Below are 17,929 nucleotides of genomic sequence, written 5' to 3'. Positions count from 1 at the left end.
GTTCGGCCCACAGTCACATCAGTGTTTATTCTCCGTGAGCGGGTCCCACACAGACTGTGACGCCCTCCCCCTCGCCGCCCCTTGGAGTGGCCCGGGGCCGAGCCCCGCCTCCAGCCCGGCTCGACCAACCCTCGCCCAGCTCCGGGAGCTTCATTTGCATTTCCGGGAGCTGCGGCCCAATGGGGAGGCGGCACCCACCGCCCTCCCGAGGGGGCGGATCTCCCGGTGGACTGCACCACTCTCGGGACCCGGCGACGGGGGGAGAAAGCACGCCTGCCAGAGTCCCGAGGACAGGAGAAGAGGGTGTCTCCGCACAGCGCAGGGTGGCGAGGTCAGCGGAAGAGGGGGTTCTGGTCTTGGAAAAGGCCCAGCAGCCCGCTGTCGGGGCTGGGCTCCTTGATGAGCTTCTGGATCTGTAGGGGGAGTCAGGAGTCAGGGGTTTCCGTCTCCACAACAGATCCATTTTCATCTCCCTCGCCGCACTCCTCCCTCCCCCAACCCCCGGGCAGTAACTGGCCAAACTAACCGCCCCCTCCCCTCAAGACTTTTGCTGGTGGTCTCCCTTTCACCACAGCTTACCAGGGTTAGTGCCTGATTATCTGTCACCTGGGCCCACCTTACCGGCTTCGACCACTGAGGGTGACTGACTGTCCTGGGGCTTCCTGGGTACACCTACTTCTTAAGTAATCTCCCCTCTCAACTCTCAGGTCCAGCCCACGCCTTGCGCCTCAAGTCTGGAGGCACTTATGCAACTGACTCTTAGATGCTGGTGGTCATTTGACCTTCCACCCCCTCCCCCATCAGTGCACAGCCTGAGCGGCTGTGCTCACCCTCTCTGGGCTGCCTTTTCATGCACTGCACCCACCAGCAAGTCCTCTCATGCTAACCTACAGAAATTACAAAATGAAAGTGAGCCAGGCCTGTAACTCTGCCGCCTCCACCCTCGTTTCCCTCCTTCCTACCCCATGTCCATTAGCCGCCCAGCGCCACACACAGATCTGACAGTGTCCAGATCCCGGGTGCAACCGCACCAGAACCTTTGGGAAGACTCCACTCTGGCTCCTCCCAGCCCCCCGCCCCTCCTCCACCCAGAGTTCACCGTGCCCTTCTGTGGTTCCTTGAATAAGTCAAGCTTAGTCCCACATCCAGGCTTCTGCCCTAGCTGTCCACTCTGCCAAGACTGCTTTTCGGATGACCGGTTGCTCACCGCCCACACTTCAGGTCTCCGCTTTAAGGCCACCCCCAGGAGGGGCCTCCGTGCTGCCGGCCCCCATCTCATCTCTCACACACCCCACAGATTCCCTCCCCAGCTCCTGGCCGCCATGTGAAACTGAATACAGATTGTCTTTTTCTGCGATTGCTCCTGGACCTGCCACACTGGCTGGCACACAGTAGGTGCTCAGTAAATGCTCAACAGACCTGATCTAAGAGGAGGAGAAGGGGCAGATCTCAGAGGACTGGGATATTGGCATATTCCGTTACCCTAAGGGCCAAGGTGTGAAGCCGTGGCTACCCAGTCAGACCTGGGTACTGGGAAGGCCACTTGGGTGGTGGCTGTGGAGGCTGGACCTGAGTATCACAGACTGGAGGAGGAGGAGGAGGAGGAGGGGTGCTGGGGAAGGGCCGGGCGGAGCTGTGGACAGGGTCCCCGTGGCTCCCTTCCATCTCCACCTCGCTCTAAAGTCCCCTTCTTCCGGGAGGCCTCTGGACTGCCCTCAGCAACCCGTCCTGGCACACCCGGCCCTCGCCTGCTTTCTCTCTCTCTACAGCCCTCAGGGTCAGCTGGCTTCTCCCCTCCGGGATGTACGGTGTTGACCCGCAGTCTCCCCTGGGGGCGGCAGCCTGCTATGTTCCCGGATGTATTCTGCCGCTGTACCGTGGGCGCTGGAAAGGCATTTGCTGTTTGTGTGGGAGAAGGGGGAGGTCGGGTGTGGGGGGGTCCAGTACCTCTTTGAACTGAGGGTGGGCGGCGTCGCCCACGAGCTGCAAAATGAGCCCCTCGCTGGTAGAGAGGAAGGCGCCGCTCTGGCGCAACCGCGACAACGCCACCAGCCGGTCCACCTGGCTGAGGGGGTGGGGGAGAGGGTGTCTCGGTCCCTACCCCACGCCCAGACAGCCGGTGAACTCAGCAAGGATCCACCCCCGGGTTCTCCCTGGGTGCCCCAAACCCAACCCACACGCACCTCACCCCTGAGAAGAGCTCACCTCCGGGAGGTACAGGCATCCACCACCACGTGGACCTGCAGCCCACGATCCAGGAGGTCCAGGGCCGTTTGCTGGGGGCGGAGAGATGTCAGGACCACCCCAGCCAGGAATGACGGGGGCCAGGGTGGGGCTGAGGGCGGACCAGGGCAGGAGGGGTGGGGATTATAGCGGTATCCTTGGCAGGACGAAAGCCCAGGGGTCCTGAGTGGAGGTGAAGGTCCCAGGTCAGGAGGGGAGCCACGGGTCAGGAAGCAGTGTCCAGGGTTCTGGGTTTTCAGGTTGGGGAGGTCCCAGGTGGAAAGGAGGTCCCAAGGGTCAGTGGGGGTCTCACCAAGATGCAGGCTTGTGTCTCCAAGCCACAGAGGAGCACAGAGCGCAGCTGGGGCCGTGCGTCCAGCTCCTGCTGCACCACCGGCACCATGCTGAAGCAGGTCTTGGAGTGTGGCTGGAGGCCCTGGGCGCCCAGCTCGGGCACCGTGGGGCCCAGGCCCTGTGGGTACTGCTCAGTCAGCACTGTCGGCACACTCAGCAGCCGGGCCACCTGGCATGGGGGCGGAGGAGCGCAGGTCTGAGCCCAAAAGGGGCTGCGGCCTGGACTCCTGGTCTGAGGGAAGAGGCATGGGGTCTGGACCTGGGTCCGAGGGAGCAGGGCTGTACCTTGAGCATGCGCGCAGCCACAGAGACGATCTGGCGGAAGTACACGACGTGGCGGAACTTCTCCTGCATGTCGCACAGGAAGAGCATGGAAGATCCGGGGAGGACGCGGCCCAACGCGGGCCTCCCAGCTGCCATGTCCTGGAGTGGACCGAGGGCCCAGGGAGTGCGATTAGGCTCGGAGGGGGCTTCTTTGCATGTCCGGGGTCCATGCACTCACCCCCTAGACTCCCACTGTGACCCTCCCGCAGCCTGGACGGAGACTGAGGCTCTGAAGTCCCCCGGAGGGTACGGTCAGCCCCTGAGGGGTCGGGATGGGGTCCTGAGGCAAAGCTGCACCCCCCACCCCCGCCCCCCACGGCCTGCGATCCCTCAGGTCTGATTGCCTCCCTGAATGCAGTTTGCCCACGCCTGAGACTCACTAGCTGAACCCCGCCGCCTAGGGGTCTTAGAAAGAAAGGCTGGGGTACCCACGAGGTGTAGTATTCGGCCACGAAAAGGAAAGGAGCGCGGACGCACCTCGCCGTGAATGCTGCGGAGTCACAGAGCACCGCGCAGGAGTCCCTTTACATGGACCGTCCACCGAGACGGAGCGGGCTGGGGCCGGGTGGGGTGGGGTGGGGCGGAGGAGAGACTGAAGAGGGGCACGGAGTTTCCGTCTGGGGAGATGGAAGTGTTTGGAATCAGTAGTGCTGGTGCACAATATTAGGAATATACAAAATGCCTCTTAACTGTATACTTTAAAATGGTCAGGATGGTAAGTTTTAGGTTATGTATATTTTGCCACAATTTTATTTTTTAAATTATTTTTATTTTGTTTAATTTTTGACTGTGTGGCAAGTGTTCCCCAACCAAGAATGGCACCCGTGCCCCCAGCATTGGAAGCACAGTCTTAACCCCCTGGGCTTCCAGGGGAAGCCCCTCCCACCATTAAAAAGAAAGCAAGCAATGTAAAAATTAAGGGGGGCACTGGTAGAGTCACCTGGGCAGCGGCCCTTTTAAAGGGGAGGACCCTGAGGTCCAGGGGAGGGGTCCATGAGGGCGGAGGTGCTGCAGGGACTAGAGGGGTGACTGCCCCCTTTCCCCATCAGGGCCCTGGACACCCCGAGTCTCATGGTCCCAGCCCATGTTCCCAGAGACTTGTGTCTCTGGTTCCTAGAACTGCTGCACAAATGGGGAGTCCTGGCTTGTGTCTGCAGCTCCCCCCATCTCTGCATGTCACTCACTTATTTGTTAATTTATTTAGGAAACAAAGGCCCTGCGGACCCAGTGCATCCAGTGGAGGGCAAGCCAGCTGACCCTTGCTCAGGGCAAGTTTCAGTGTCAGGAGTCCCACAGGTGTTTTTGGTTATTCTTTAAACTGAGCACATCTACCACTGAAAATGTTTCCTACATGTGGCATATCTAAAGTTTAAAACTTAGTGGATGGCTAAAATGGTGAATTTTATGCTATGGGAATTTTGTCTCGAAATACAAATGGAAGGGAAACTCCCTCAAAAATGAAACCACACTGCATTACTTCATTGTGTAATTACAGCTATGGCCAGGGTGAGGATTTCTGGGGAAGCTACTCTGTCTTGGCAGAGTTCTCCCAAAGAAAGTGAAGAAAGAGAGAGAAAGCAATCTTTTTGAAAACACACAGGTGACCTTGTTACCCCATCTTAGCTCTCCCCCAGGCTTCATGGCTTTTCTCTGTCTTCAAGAGTAAGAGGTACCCTCCTCCCACAAGGCGCTGGACTGCCACATCCCCCTTCAGGGCCTTTGCCAAGGCAGCTGCCTCCACCTGGAGCGCTCTCCTCACTCCGGTTCTGGCTGGTAACTGGTAACTCTCCAAGAAACTGGAGGGACAGGGTCAGGAGTGGGTGGGGTGCTGGAATGTCCAAAAGCCTGTGACGGGTGCACCTGCAGGGCTGGTAGGAGTGTAAACTGCAGCAAGCACCCCCTAGGGAGAACCATGGGCCCACAGTTCTCAAAATTACAGATTCACAAACCCTGTGACCCAGGGAACTCATGCTAAGTGTTTAGCCTAAGTGCATGCCTGCAGACATGCCTGTGAAATGACACAAGTTATTCATTATGGGACAAAGTTATTCACTATGAGACCCCTCCCTGAGCAAAAGAACAGAAATAAGTCTAAACATCCACGGTTAGGGCACTGGTAATCACAAGGAAGATCTTTAAGTAACAATGTGGAGAAATGTCTGAGAGATGTTAAGGAGGGGGGTGACGGGGTACAGACGGGACAAACATAGTGTGTCAACAGTGCTCCCATTTGTGCCAAAATGCAAGAAGGAAAAAAAAAAGCCTGCATACTGCTGCAATCCGTATTTGCTCTCTGGCAAGCACGTAAGAACAGGCTTTTTCTGCAGGGACAGGTCTCTGAGGGGCGGAGTGTGAAGGATGTTTGACCACTGTGTGTATGACTCTGTTGCTCTTGAATTTTTGACAGTGTGTAAACAGGTTCTCCAGTCAGGTAAATACAATATAGTGAATACAATACAGTAAAACGTGTACATAAGGCAAGAACCCAGCCAGACCCATCGGTGGCATTAAAGTCATGATAATGGTGGTCCTTGGGCAGCAGTGATGAAGGAGGAGCTGGGACTTCGGGTCGGGGGTGTTTGATTTCTGCGTTTGTATGCTGTTCCCATACTCTTTGTGAAGTTACGTGAGCTGTGTATCTGTGGTTTGTACTTTTCCCTACACGTGTAATAAACTTCCACAAGAAAGTTTTGAAAATAGAAAACAGGGAGGCCTCGCTGGCAGCCTGTGGGGCTGGACTGGAGGTGGAGGCCGGGAGGGCAGGGTCCAGTCCAGGCAGCCGGGACGGAGAGGAGGGGGCAGGCGGGCCTGGTTTCCAGTCGTCAGAGGGTGGGCTAATTCCCTGGAGAGCCCACCTGATTGAGGCAGAGTAGATGAAACACGTGGGGGCGGGGTCTGGGCTGGAGACAGAGTTTGGGGGTGCTTTAGGGGAGTGGTGAGGATCCAGAACGCAGCTCGGGGCAGAGGAAGCCCGAGGCCGGGCAGAGGAGCGGCCCGCGATGGGCGGCCACCTGCGGAGCGAATCGGTCTGTTGAGATCCCCCGGGTGGCCGGGGGCGGCGTGCGTCCGCACCCAGCCTCGCTGGCTGTGTGACCCTCAAGTTTCACGCTCCGTCTAGCCGGTTTCCTTCTTGGGGAAACACCCTCCGCGCAGGGGTGATGCGGGCACTCGGCCCGGGGGGTGGAATCGGCCCTGGCCAGCCACTAGTGTCGGCGTGGGCAGGAGTCCTGCCCCGGCCGCGTCCCCTCGGCCCCGGATGGCCCCGCGGAGCCTCGGTCTCCCCAGCGGCAGGCGGGGAGGTCGGTCCCCCCGCAGCGCCAGCGGGGCCTTACCCGGAAGGCGCCAGAGGAAGCCGAGCCTGCCCTCCGCAGGTGAGGCCTGCAGTCACTCACCCGCTGCCGCCGGACTCGCGCAGCTCGGCTCCTCCGGTAGGGTCCGCAGGCCGGGTCAACGTTTCTCACCTTCTGGACACGGAGCCCCACCCCGCGCCCTCCACGTCCCGCCTCCCGAGCCGATCGGCCCAATAGGCACTCGTCTAGTTCTGCTCCGCTCCGCTGGCAGCCAATCCGAGAACGCCGCTTCTTCCCACCCCTCCTCGGGGAGGGGGGCCGTGGTCCAGGCTGTCCGTCTTGAGAGCGTGATTGGCTCGCCCTGGAGAAAGGCAGAGCGTCAGGCCAATGGGGAGTCGCAAAAGGCACGCGTGGCGTGTCCAAAGGCGGAGCGGTGCGCCGGGTACAGAGAACTCGGGACTGCAGCCCGAGAGGTTGGTGGGTCGTGATCAGACCGACTGTCAAGTTCGAACGACAGCGGCGAAGGGCGGGGGGTGCGCGGCGCAGGGGCAGACCTTGGGTCCGAACCTGGCCCTTATAGCCAGAGACAGAAATTTAGACCCACGCACTTTCCAGGAAAGGGCTATAAAGGCGCGACAAGCCAAGAAGTCCCTCCCTCTCCGCGCTCTTTCGTCTGTTCTCTTGGAGCCTCAGTTTTCCCTCCCACAGCACGTGCCTCTTCGGGTGTTGTCCTAATGTTTAGACGGTGCTTGGAAGTGGCGTTGCGAGAAAGGGGTTGAGAGAGAATTTCCCATCACTTTTGGAATAAAAGCCAAACGAAAAAGCAAGAGAGTTCCAGAAAAACATCTATTTCTGCTTTATTGACTATGCCAAAGCCTTTGACTGTGTGGATCACAATAAACTCTGGAGAATTCTGAAAGAGATGGGAATACCAGACCACCTGACCTGCCTCTTGAGAAACCTGTATGCAGGTCAGGAAGCAACAGTTAGAACTGGACATGGAACAACAGACTGGTTCCAAATAGGAAAAGGAGGACGTCAAGGCTGTATATTGTCACCCTGCTTATTTAACTTATATGCAGAGTACATCATGAGAAATGCTGGGCTGGATGAAGCATAGCTGGAATAAAGATTGCCGGGAGAAATATCAAGAATCTCAGATATGCAGATAACACCACCCTTATGGCAGAAAGTGAAGAGGAACTAAAAAGCCTCTTGATGACAGTGAAAGTGGAGAGTGAAAAAGTTGGCTTAAAGCTCAACATTCAGAAAACGAAGATCATGGCATCTGGTCCCATCACTTCATGTCAAATAGACAGGGAAACAGTGGAAACAGTGGCCGACTTTATTTTTTTGGACTCCAAAATCACTGTGGATGGTGATTGCAGCCATGAAATTAAAAGACGCTTGCTCCTTGGAAGGAAAGTTATGACCAACCTAGACAGCATATTCAAAAGCAGAGACATTACTTTGCCAACAAAGGTCTGTATAGTCAAGGCTATGGTTTTTCCAGTAGTCATGTATGGATGTGAGAGTTGGACTATAAAGAAAGCTGACCGCCAAAGAATTGATGCTTTTGAACTATGGTGTTGGAGAAGACTCTTGAGAGTCCCTTGGACTGCAAGGAGATCCAACAAGTCCATCCTAAAGGAGATCACTCTTGGGTGTTCATTGGAGGGACTGATGTTGAAACTGAAACTCCAATACTTTGGCCACCTGATGCGGAGAGCTGACTCATTTGAAAAAACCCTGATGCTGGGAAAGATTGAGGGCAGGAGGAGAAGGGGACGACAGAGGATGAGATGGTTGGATGGCATCACTGACACAATGAACGTGAGTCTGGGTGAACTCCGGGAGTTGGTGATGGACAGGGAGGCCTGGCATGCTGCAGTTCATGGGGTCGCAAAGAGTCGGACTGACTGAACGACTGAACTGAATTGAACTCCCAATTTGCTGTGTGCCTTTTCAGCCCCTCAACCGCCCACCTGTCTGTCTTACACTGTCCTCCAGCTCACTCTGCTCCAGCCAGGCTGGTCCCCAACGTCCCACCTCAGGGCCTTTGCACCGGCTGGTCCCTCTGCTCGAAACCCCAGACTTTTTCACAGTACCAGTTCCTTGTCATTGAAGGCCTTCCCTGACCACCCTGTATTAAGGAGTCACCCAATCGGGTTGCCATCCTATCAATATTTTCTTCCCAGCACTAATACCAATCTGAAATTGGAAATTTATCTTGCCTTAAAAAAAAAAAGTATGGATATAGTCATTTATTTTCAGCGCTCCCAACTTTACCCCCCCCCCCACCCTGCCATGTCAACTCTGTGAGGGCAGAGATGTCTGTTTTATTCACTGTTGAGTCCTCACACCCAGATCTGGGCCTGGTATGCAGTAAGCAGCCCGCAGATCTTTGGGAATAAACAAGACCAGACATTAGACAGAGCTGAACCAGGGTGAGAGGGTGCCGGGGGTGGGGGGACAGTCACCAAGGAGGTGGGGCTGAGCAGAAAGAAGGGAGAAGGTGAGGAAGGGAGAGAGCACCCCCTCCTCCATCCCAGAGGCTGAACTGGGGGCCCTGGACCTGGGAGAAGACCCTTGAGGCCGAGGCGGGAGTCTGGGCTTGATTCCCGTGGCCAGAGGTTGCCAGGAGGGGCATGGATGGGACAGGGGACTGCCTGGCAGGCAGCTGAGCTGTCATGGCAGGGGCTCTGGTCCCTCTGGGAGCCTGGGCTGGGTTGTGATTGGGTGTCATGGGAAGTAGGTCCCCCAGCCTGCAGGGGTACCCTGAGAAGGGCAGGCACAAGACACCTCCCACCTGCCCCCCCAGCGACCCTCAGAAGCCAAGAGCTCCTCCCCTCCCCCCAGGGAACGCGGTGGAGGGAGCAGGGGATCGTAGAGCCGTGTGTCCTGCCTCAGGGCCGGCTGGCCCAGCACACAGAGGGACAGGTCAGATGGCGCTGAAGGACACGCTGGGGGGAGCGCAATGTCCTCAAAGAGGTCGAGGGTGGAGGCGTCCAGGGCAGCGAGACTCAGGCTGGGGCCAGCATGCAGTGCCTCGGTGGGCGCCACGGCACAGGCCACGCCCAGGAAGGGGGAGGGAGGTGGTGGGGGCGGCCTCTGGGGCGGCGGTCTCTGGGGAGGCACCTCCTGGGACAGAATGGACATGGCCAGGTGCTGGGTGGCAGCTTCGATCTTGGCAAACTGCCTGCGGAAAGAGCCGGGCGTTACAGGGGTGACCATGAAGAAATCCCCTCCCGTCTGCCATCCCAGGAGTGATGTGTCTCTGCTCTCCCTCCCCACTTGTCTTTATGCTACTGTCTCTGCCCTGGGTCCGTTTTCTTGAGTCCCACAGTTCAGTGTCTCTAACCCCATCCATGGGCTTTCCTGGTGGCTCAGATGGTAAAGAATCTGCCTGCAAGGCCTGGGGGTATGGCTCAGTGGTTGAAAACAGGCTTAGCATGCAAGAATCTGCCTGCAATGTAGGAGACACAGGTTCGATCCCTGGGTGGGGAAGATTTCCCTGGAGAAGGAAATGGCAACCCACTCCAGTATTCTTGCCTGGGAAATCCCATGGATAGAGGAGCTTGACGGGCTACTGTCCATGGGGTCGCAGAGTCAGACAGAACTGATCAACTAACCCTTTGTTTCACTTTCCACCCCATCCATTGGGAAGCTATGAACAGTTGTGGGGCTTGTGCGTTGCACAAGGAGGCAGGTCCCGTCCAACACTGTGCACACTTAAAAATATTTATTTATTTATTTTTGTCCGTGCTGGGTCTTCGTTGCTGTGAGGGCTTTCCTTCCTTGAGGCGCACGGGGGCTCCTCTCTAGTCAGGGTGTGCGGGCTTCTCATTGCGGTGGCTTCTCTGGTTGCAGAGCACAGGCTCTAGGGTGCACGGGCTTCAGTAGTTGCAGCGTGAGGCTCAGTCGTCCTGGCTCCCTGGCTCTGGACACAGGCTCAACAGTTGTGGTGCGTGGGCTTAGTTGCCCCGAGGCCTGTGTGATCTTTCTAGACCAGGGATCGAACCCATGACTTCTGCATTAGCAGGAGGATTCTTTACCACTGAGCCACCAGGAAATCCTGGTATGTTTGGCATTTAGATTTATTCTGACTATATTCCAACATGGAGAAGTAAAAAATGTCTTAAGAGGTGCCTTCACAATTTTTTTTTTTTTTTTTTGCACAAAGGCACTCTGTGGACTGGCAGCGCCACTCTAACATCAAAGCCGTGTGGATTCTGCTTCCTAAAGGGCTATGAATCTGCATCTCCACCAACCCTCTCAGGATCGCCACCAACCCCTGGCTGGAGTCCCTGGCCGCCCTGGATGACTGCAGTAGCCACTGCACAGGTCTCCCCCAGTATTCCTACCCCCTCAGGAGCAATGCAGGTGGATCTCGCACTGCACTGTGTCCCCCTAAAATTGATATGTTGAAGTTTTAACCCCCAGCACCTCAGAAAGTAAAAAGTCACTCAGTCATGTCTGACTGTTTGTAACCCCATGGACTGTAGCCTACCAGGCTTCTCTGTCCATGGAATTCTCCAGGCAAGAATACTGGAGTGGGTTGCCATTTCTCTCTCCAGGGGAATCTTCCCAACCCAGGGATTGAACCCAGGTTGCCTGCATCGCAGGCAGATTCTTTACCACTGAGCCACCAGGGAAGCCCCAGGGCCTCAAAACGTGACTGCATTTGGAGATGGAGTCTTTAGAGAGGTGATTAAGTCAAAATTACATCATCAGGGTGGTTCCTAACCCAGGAGGAGGAGATGACACACAGAGGAATGACCACAGGAGAAGCCAAGGAGGAGGCCTCTCCCCGCCAGCACCTTGGTCTGGGGCCTGAGGCTCCAGAATCTTGAGGTTGTCCTCAGTGCCCCGCCCAGTCTGTCATGTTTGATCGTGGATGTTCCAGCAGATGAATACAAAAACATTGTGTTGAACAAAAGCAGTGAGACTTAGTGCATGCTGCTGCCGCCGCTAAGTCACTTCAGTCGTGTCCGACTCTGTGCAACCCCATAGACGGCAGCCCACCAGGCTCCCCTGTCCCTGGGATTCTCCAGGCAAGAACACTGGAGTGGGTTGCCGTTCCCTTCTCCAGTGCATGAAAATGAAAAGTGAAAGTGAAGTCGCTCGGTCGTGTCCGACTCTTTTCGACTCCATGGACTGCAGCCTACCAGGCTCCTCCGTCCATGGGATTTTCCAGGCAAGAGTACTGGAGTGGGGTGCCATTGCCTTCTCCCAGTCAGTGCGTGACACCATAGAAATAAAGTTCAAAACCAGGCTAACTCGATCAACAGGGAGAAACGTCAGGATGGCGACTCATGGGAAGGAGATCCCACTAGGATCTCTGGAGGCAAGAAATGCCCTGTTACTAGATCTGAATGTTGATTTTATCAGCAGGTCCCCTTTGGGAAAAATTCATTAAGCTCTGCACGGATGATGTGTGCATTTTTTTTGTACTACGTTAAACCTGCAGGGAAAGGTTTATTTAAAAATGTATCCGTCGGAACTTCCCTGGTGGTCCAGTGACTAAGACAGCATGCTGGGTCACTGATCAGGGAAGACCCCACATGCCCTGGAGAAAGTAAGCCGGAGCACCACAATCTGAGCCTGTGCGCGAAGCTCCTACTCCCCAAGGAGAGAAGCCGCGGCAATGAGAAACCCAGGCACGCACCTAGAGAGGAGCCCCTGCTCGCCACATCTAGAGAGAAACCCACACAGCCGCGAAGATAAATAAAAGTTAATTAATTTTAGAAAATATATCTGATGGGACTTCCCCGGTGGTCCAGTGGCTAAGACATACTGTGCTTCCAAAGCCGGGGCCCCAGGTTCGATCCCTGGTTGGGGAGCTAGATTCCCCGCACGCCATGCCTCAGGGCGCAACTGAGACCCAGAGCTGCCAAATAAAGAATTAAAGTTTCAATAAAGGAACTGCTGCATCAGACAACTGTCTTTTGACTTTTCTGCAAGTTTGAAAATTTTTCACACGGAGTTAAACAATTTCTAGCGTGGGTGGAGGGGGATCCCGGGGGAGCGGGGCCTGAGGGGACCCGGAGAGAGGAGGGCGTGGGTGGGGAGATGCGATAGGAGCTCGCCCCTGCCCTGGATCTTGTTGGGCCGTGCCTGCATGCCCAGGGGGATGTGCTCACTGTGGGCGGCCTGGGCCTCCGCGGAGCCTGGGGCAGAGCAGCTGTGGGGAGGGGGGGAGGTCTGTGCTGCCGAAGCTGGCTCTGGGGGGCAGGGAGGACAGGCAGGGAGCTGGGGGGTGGTGGCGGGGTGCCAAGCGGCGGCATCGCCATGGTGTCCAGGCTGGGGGGCAGGCTGAAGGTGGGGAGGGGTCCTTGAGCAGTTGGTGAGGAGGCCGGCTCTGGAACGTGGGGCCAGACCGTGTTTGGGGGCAGGTGGGTCTTCCATCCTGGGCTCCCAGGAGGAAGGCCGCTTGCGGCAGGGGAGAAGCGGTTAGGGCAGGAGGCTCCCACTCATTCACGTGTGGTCCAGGATCTCCTGGGGCGAGTCCCCAGAGCCACCCACCTCCAGAAAATCAGGGGCTTGGGCAAGTCACTTCACTGCTCTGTGCCTCAGTTTCCTCATCTGAAAAGGGAGGACTGTGAGAGCACCCGCCTCCTGGGGCTGCTGTCAGCGATTCCTGAGCTTATGCTCACTGTAATGGCATCGGGGGCCAAAACTAAAGCACTTAGAACAGTGCCAGGCACGTGGGAAGTGTCCGATAGGTTTTAGCTCCCATAGCCACCACTCTCATCCTTGCCATCACCTCAGCCTCAGCACCATCACCATCGCCACCATCGCCATCATCACCCTCACCATCACCACCACCATCACCGTCACTACCATCGTCCTTACCGTCACCTTCATCATCACCACCATCATCTTCATCCTCATCACCATCATCACCATCACCACCATCACCACCATCACCCTCACCACCACCATCATCACCATCACCACAGTCACTGCCATCATCCTTACCGTCACCTTCATCATTATCACCACCATCATCTTCATCCTCATCACCATCACCACCCTCACCACCATCACCGTCACTACCATCATCCTTACCGTCACCTTCATCATTATCACCATCATCATCTTCATCCTCATCACCATCGCCACCATCACCACCATCACCATCAACACCATCACCACCATCACCATGACCACCACCACCATCACCCTCACCACCACCATCATCACCATGACCACAGTCACTACCATCATCCTTACCGTCACCTTCATCATTATCACCACCATCATCTTCATCCTCATCACCATCACCATCCTCACCGTCACCATCACCACCCTCACCACCATCACCATCACCACCATCACCATCACTACCATCGTCCTTACCGTCACCTTCATCATTATCACCATCATCATCTTCATCCTCATCACCATCACCACCATCGCCCTCACCACCCAGTCCCTGAGATGCTGTACCCAGGCAGGACTACAGAGTGGTCCACAGCATGGACTCAGACTGCCTTACAACTGTCTCACCTCTCTAGCTGTGTAGCCTTGGACAAGTCATTGCACCTCTCTGAGCTCCCCGTCAGTAATACAGGGAAAACAGAGAGCCCACAGTGCAGGTTTGTGGGAGTGGTAAGCGACCTAGCATATGTCAGGGCCTTAGGACAGTGTACCTGGCACACAGCGGCCTCAAAAAATGGTCACTGTCACAGGGTGAGGGGCGAGCACAGGCCCGGGTGGGTGTGTGGGCGTGGACAGGCTGGGCAGAGACCCAGAGGAGCAGAGGTCTCCATCCACATGCCTGGAGACAGGGTAAGGTGTGGCTCCCGCAAGAGGCTGACTGGTGCAGAGCTAGGTGGGGAGCTGCGGCTGGCAGGAAACAGGGGCTGGCAGGGCAGAGCCTCTGTGCTGAGGGCCACGGGAGCCACGGGAGGGGGTACTTGAGCAGGAGAGAGGCCGAGTGTGCATGGTATGTGGGTTAGAAAGGCGCTGCCTTCAAACCGCCCCGGAGTCGGACCCCGCCTCCATTGTCTGAGCCGCCACCATCCCTAGCTGCCTGCATCCCCAATCGACAACCTGGGGGTCCTTTCAGACCCCACCACATCCCCACCCAGAGCCCAAGTCCCTCCGGGGCCCACGAGGTCCCCCCGATCAGTCCCTTCTCTGTCTTGAACCTGAGTCCATCCCCTCACTCTGCTCCAGCCTTCCCAGGCCTGCTCCCTGGCACCTCTGGGCTTTTGCAGTGCGCCCCTTTCCAGGGCTGCCCCCCTCATCTCCGCAGGGCTACTCTCTCCCCTCCCCAGGGAGGCCCTCCTGGACACCTTTCCTAAAATGCCAGCCCGCCCCCAGCACGCCCTCGGCAGCACTCACCACCTTCAAACAAGCCCTATTGTTTGTAAAAACTGAGGTAAAATTCACAGCACTTAAAAGGAACCATTTTAAAGCATGCAATTCAGTGGCCTTCAGTACACTACTGATGTTGTGCAAACACCCCCTCTAATTAGTTCCAGAACTTTCCATCACATCCCAGAAGGAGACCTGGCACCTGTTAGGCATGTCTCCCCAGCCCAGCCCCCAGCCCCTGGCACCTACCAACCTGCTTCGTGCTCTGTGGCTGGGCCCATTCTGGATATTTCACAGGAATGGACTCGCACAGAAGGGGGCCTTCCATGTCTGGATCCTTTCACTAGCCATCCTGGCACGTTGTAGCCTCGTATGGTGTCATTCACTTCTTTATTTTTTTTTAAGTCTTTATTGAGTTTGTTAAATATTGCTTCTGTTTTATTTTTTTATTTATTTATTTTTTTCTGGCCACAAGGTATGTGGGATCTTGGGCCTCCCTGGTGGCTCAGACAGTAAAGAATCCGCCTGCAATGCAGGAGACCCGGGTTTGATCCCTGGGTCGGGAAGACCCCCTGGAGAAGGGAAAGGCTACCCACTCTAGTATTCTTGCCTGGAGAATCCCATGGACAGAGGAGCCTGGCGGCTACAGTCTGCAGGGCTACACAGAGTGGGACGTGACTGGGCGACTAACATTTTCACTTTCACGCTATGTGGGCTCTTAACTCCCTGCCCAGGGGCCGAACCTGCACCCCTTGCACTGGAAGGCGAAGGTAAAACCCCTGGACCGTCGGGGAAGGTCCCACTTCTTTATTTTTACAGTCCCTTATCAGCTGCCTCCCCACTGGAACACAAACTCCATGAAGCAGAGAGTTTTTTTGGCTATGCCCGCGGCATGCAGGGTCTTGGTTCCCGGACCAGGGATTGAACCCACGCCTCCTGAGTGGAAGCACAGAGGGTTAACCACTGGACCGCCAGGGAACTCCCGAGGCAGAGAACTTTGCTTCCTACGGATGGGTCTCTGGGGCCGGGCACACAGTCGGCACTCCATAGGTGCATGTTGGGTGCATCTGGCCCCGGGGTCCCCTCCGCTCTGTGCTGTCTGGGCCTGGGTCCCACCCCGGCCCCTCCCAGCCCCCTCCCACCCTGCCCCCCTCACCTGCAGATCTGGTTGTGTAGGAACCGCCTGTGGTTGGGCCTCCTTTTGAGGGGCCTGGCCCGCCGCGGGTGCAGGGCGCGCAGCACGTGGGCAGCCGCCCCACTCACGAAGGCGCACAGCTCCCGGGGGCCTGCCTCGGAGACTCCAGGGCCTGTGGGAGCCCCGGGGTGCATGGCTGGGGTGACGGAGTGGCTCTCCACAATGCTGATCAGAGAGCAGCCACCCCCGCAAATCTGCGAGGGGCGAGGAGCAGCTGGGGCTGGGGGCCCAGGGCCAGGGAGGGGCACAGGAAGAGAGACGGGGGGTGGGGGACCATACAGGGAGGGGGGACCTCAGTTGGCAGAGCAGGGCCCAGGGAATCGGAACCGTCCTGTGCCCTCACCCGGGCCCTGAGGTGTGAGGAGCCCATAGGTGGGGGTCTGATATAGGCCGGCCAGGGGGCAGGGAGGGGAGGGGTCGTTCTGTGTGCCCCCCTCAAAGGCCCAATTAGCACATAGTTGGGCCTGGGATCTGGGACAGACAGCGTAGGTGGGGGGGTCAGAGAAAAGCGCCTGGAGATGGCCAATTAAGGGGACAAAAGCCTCATTAGGGAAGCGGGGCCAGGAGCAAGTCAACCCCAGCGATTAGCCTGGAGGACCCGTAATTGCAGCCCAGGGGAGGGGGCTCAGGGAGGCTTGGGTGCCCAGCGCCCAGAGGGAGCGGGCAGTGCCCCTGGGAGGGTGCTGAGCGCCTCCAGCTGCGGGGCGGACACCCCACGTCTGCCCAGCCCCCGCCATGCCGCCTCCCCAAGCCTTCCCCCCACCTCTCCAGGTGCTCAGGGAGGCCTGCTCTGCCCAGGGCCTAACAGCTGTGGGGGGCTGGCATCTGGGGGGGCTGACTCCCAAACCCGGCCTTTCCCACCTCAGCTTCTGAGTGAGCAGGGGAGAGGGGTGGGGACTGCCTGCAGGCTGGGCCTGGCTGCTCAGGTGGGCGAGGGGATGCCAGCCAGACGGGCCGGGAGGGAAGCAGAGACCCAGGCCTGGTTTTCCCCCAGGCATTTCACTGAGGGGCTGGGGGGCTGGCCCTGGACGAGATAGGGAGGAAGGGCTGGCTCCTGGGGCCTTGGCTGGTGTGGGAGGGGCCTCTCCGCGTTTGAGAAGACCTGTGGGAGTTTGTGTTGGGAGGTTCATGAGCCCAGTGGAGGCCCCAACACGTGGCCGCAAAGCTGATGGCTTCACACCATGCACATGGCTTCCCCTGCAGTTCTAGGTCAGGATCACGCTGGGTCCCCTGAGCTGAGGTCAGGGCGTTGCTTCTGGAGGGTCTGCTCCTGCCTTTCCCGGCGTCTTGAGGTCGCCCAGAGTCCTTGGCTTGTGGCTCCTGCCTACGTCTCCTAAGTGAGTCCTCCTCCGACGTCTCCTTCTGACCCCGCCCCTCCTGTCCCCCGTCATAGGGACTCACCAGGTTACCCCGGATAACCTCCCACTCTTCGCCCACTCTTCGCATCCTCTTCGCATCCTTAACTCCGCCACGTCCGCCAAGTCCTGCTCGCCACGTAAGTCACGTGGTTGCAGGTGCCGCGGGTTAGGACGTTGGCAGCTTTAGGCCACAGAGGGCGAGGCTTGGCCCCAGTGATGGCTCCTCCCGGGCTCCCCCTGGAGGCCACGGCAACTGGGTCAGTGGTTGCAGCCTCTGAGGCCGAGCCCGGGGCTGCCCGGGGCGGAGGCGGGGTTAGCCGGCATCCAGGCAGGGAGACAGACGGACACAACACGGTGAGGAGACCCCAGGGTCCCCAGTGCCTGACACGCTGCCCCTTGGCGAGGCCCCCTGCCCCCGGGCACGCACAGGAAGGCATGAGTGTCCCTGTTTCCTGAAGGAGAAACTGCGGTCAGGGCATACGTGCACCCAAAGTCACGGCAACTGAGCTGGGATTTAACGCATGTCGGGAAAAAGCTCTCAGGAGGGAAACGAAGAACTTTCTGAAAGCTCTCATAGGGCTTCCCTTATGACTCAGCGGTGAGGAGGCTGCCTGCCAACGCAGGGGATGCAGGTTTGATCCCTGGTCCGGGAAGATCCCACAGGCTGCCGAGCAACTGGGCCAGCGCACCGCAACTACTGAGCCTGCGCTCTGGAGCCCGGCAAACGCAAGGACTGAGCCCACGTGCAGCAACTACGGAGGCCGCACACCGAGTGCCGGGCCCTGCCCTAAGAGAAGCCTCTGCAGTGAGAAGCCAGCGCACCGCAACTGGAGAGCAGCCCCTGCTCACCGCCACCGGAG

At 57.7% G+C, this 17,929-nt stretch overlaps 2 protein-coding genes across 6 annotated transcripts; both read right to left on the bottom strand.

Annotated features, from left to right (window-relative positions):
• Positions 1-8: 8 nt before the first annotated feature.
• On the bottom strand, positions 9-6,436 carry ISOC2 (isochorismatase domain containing 2). Of its 5 annotated transcripts, none has more exons than XM_044930922.2 (6): positions 6,294-6,431; positions 3,379-3,518; positions 2,863-3,000; positions 2,537-2,746; positions 2,206-2,276; positions 9-413 (listed from the first exon to the last, which is right to left on the bottom strand). In XM_044930922.2, exons 3-6 carry the CDS (start codon positions 2,995-2,997, stop codon positions 26-28), a joined length of 804 nt encoding a protein of 267 aa, XP_044786857.2. In that variant the 5' UTR covers positions 2,998-3,000; positions 3,379-3,518; positions 6,294-6,431; the 3' UTR covers positions 9-25. The 5 variants fall into 5 exon arrangements, with proteins under 5 accessions (XP_044786857.2, XP_044786859.2, XP_044786856.2 ...); XM_044930924.2 differs by having other exon boundaries at positions 6,234-6,341; XM_025269652.2 differs by lacking the exon at positions 3,379-3,518 and adding an exon at positions 1,948-2,065 and having other exon boundaries at positions 237-413; positions 6,294-6,435.
• A 1,892-nt stretch (positions 6,437-8,328) lies between these two features.
• C18H19orf85 (chromosome 18 C19orf85 homolog) lies at positions 8,329-15,886 on the bottom strand. The gene is made up of 2 exons (XM_044930918.2): positions 15,673-15,886; positions 8,329-9,390 (listed from the first exon to the last, which is right to left on the bottom strand). Exons 1-2 carry the CDS (start codon positions 15,843-15,845, stop codon positions 8,934-8,936), a joined length of 630 nt encoding a protein of 209 aa, XP_044786853.2. The 5' UTR covers positions 15,846-15,886; the 3' UTR covers positions 8,329-8,933.
• Between the last annotated feature and the right edge of the window lie 2,043 nt (positions 15,887-17,929).

This window comes from Bubalus bubalis, chromosome 18 (genome assembly GCF_019923935.1).
Source record: "Bubalus bubalis isolate 160015118507 breed Murrah chromosome 18, NDDB_SH_1, whole genome shotgun sequence".
Classification (NCBI taxonomy): domain Eukaryota; kingdom Metazoa; phylum Chordata; class Mammalia; order Artiodactyla; family Bovidae; genus Bubalus; species Bubalus bubalis.
This window is presented reverse-complemented; position numbering and strand designations above follow the sequence as displayed.

What these genes read in the sequence shown, in the direction of transcription:
- ISOC2 (XM_044930921.2), bottom strand. Translation starts at nt 2,997, where the DNA reads ATGGCAGCTGGGAGGCCCGCGTTGGGCCGCGTCCTCCCCGGATCTTCC. An exon ending in TGGCTGCGCGCATGCTCAAG is followed by an intron (nt 2,747 to 2,862) that starts GTACAGCCCTGC and finishes CCCCCATGCCAG; the next exon opens with GTGGCCCGGCTGCTGAGTGT. An exon ending in AGACACAAGCCTGCATCTTG is followed by an intron (nt 2,277 to 2,536) that starts GTGAGACCCCCA and finishes CTCCGCCCCCAG; the next exon opens with CAAACGGCCCTGGACCTCCT.
- C18H19orf85 (XM_044930918.2), bottom strand. Translation starts at nt 15,845, where the DNA reads ATGCACCCCGGGGCTCCCACAGGCCCTGGAGTCTCCGAGGCAGGCCCC. An exon ending in CTACACAACCAGATCTGCAG is followed by an intron (nt 9,391 to 15,672) that starts GTGAGGGGGGCA and finishes CTCTTTCCGCAG; the next exon opens with GCAGTTTGCCAAGATCGAAG.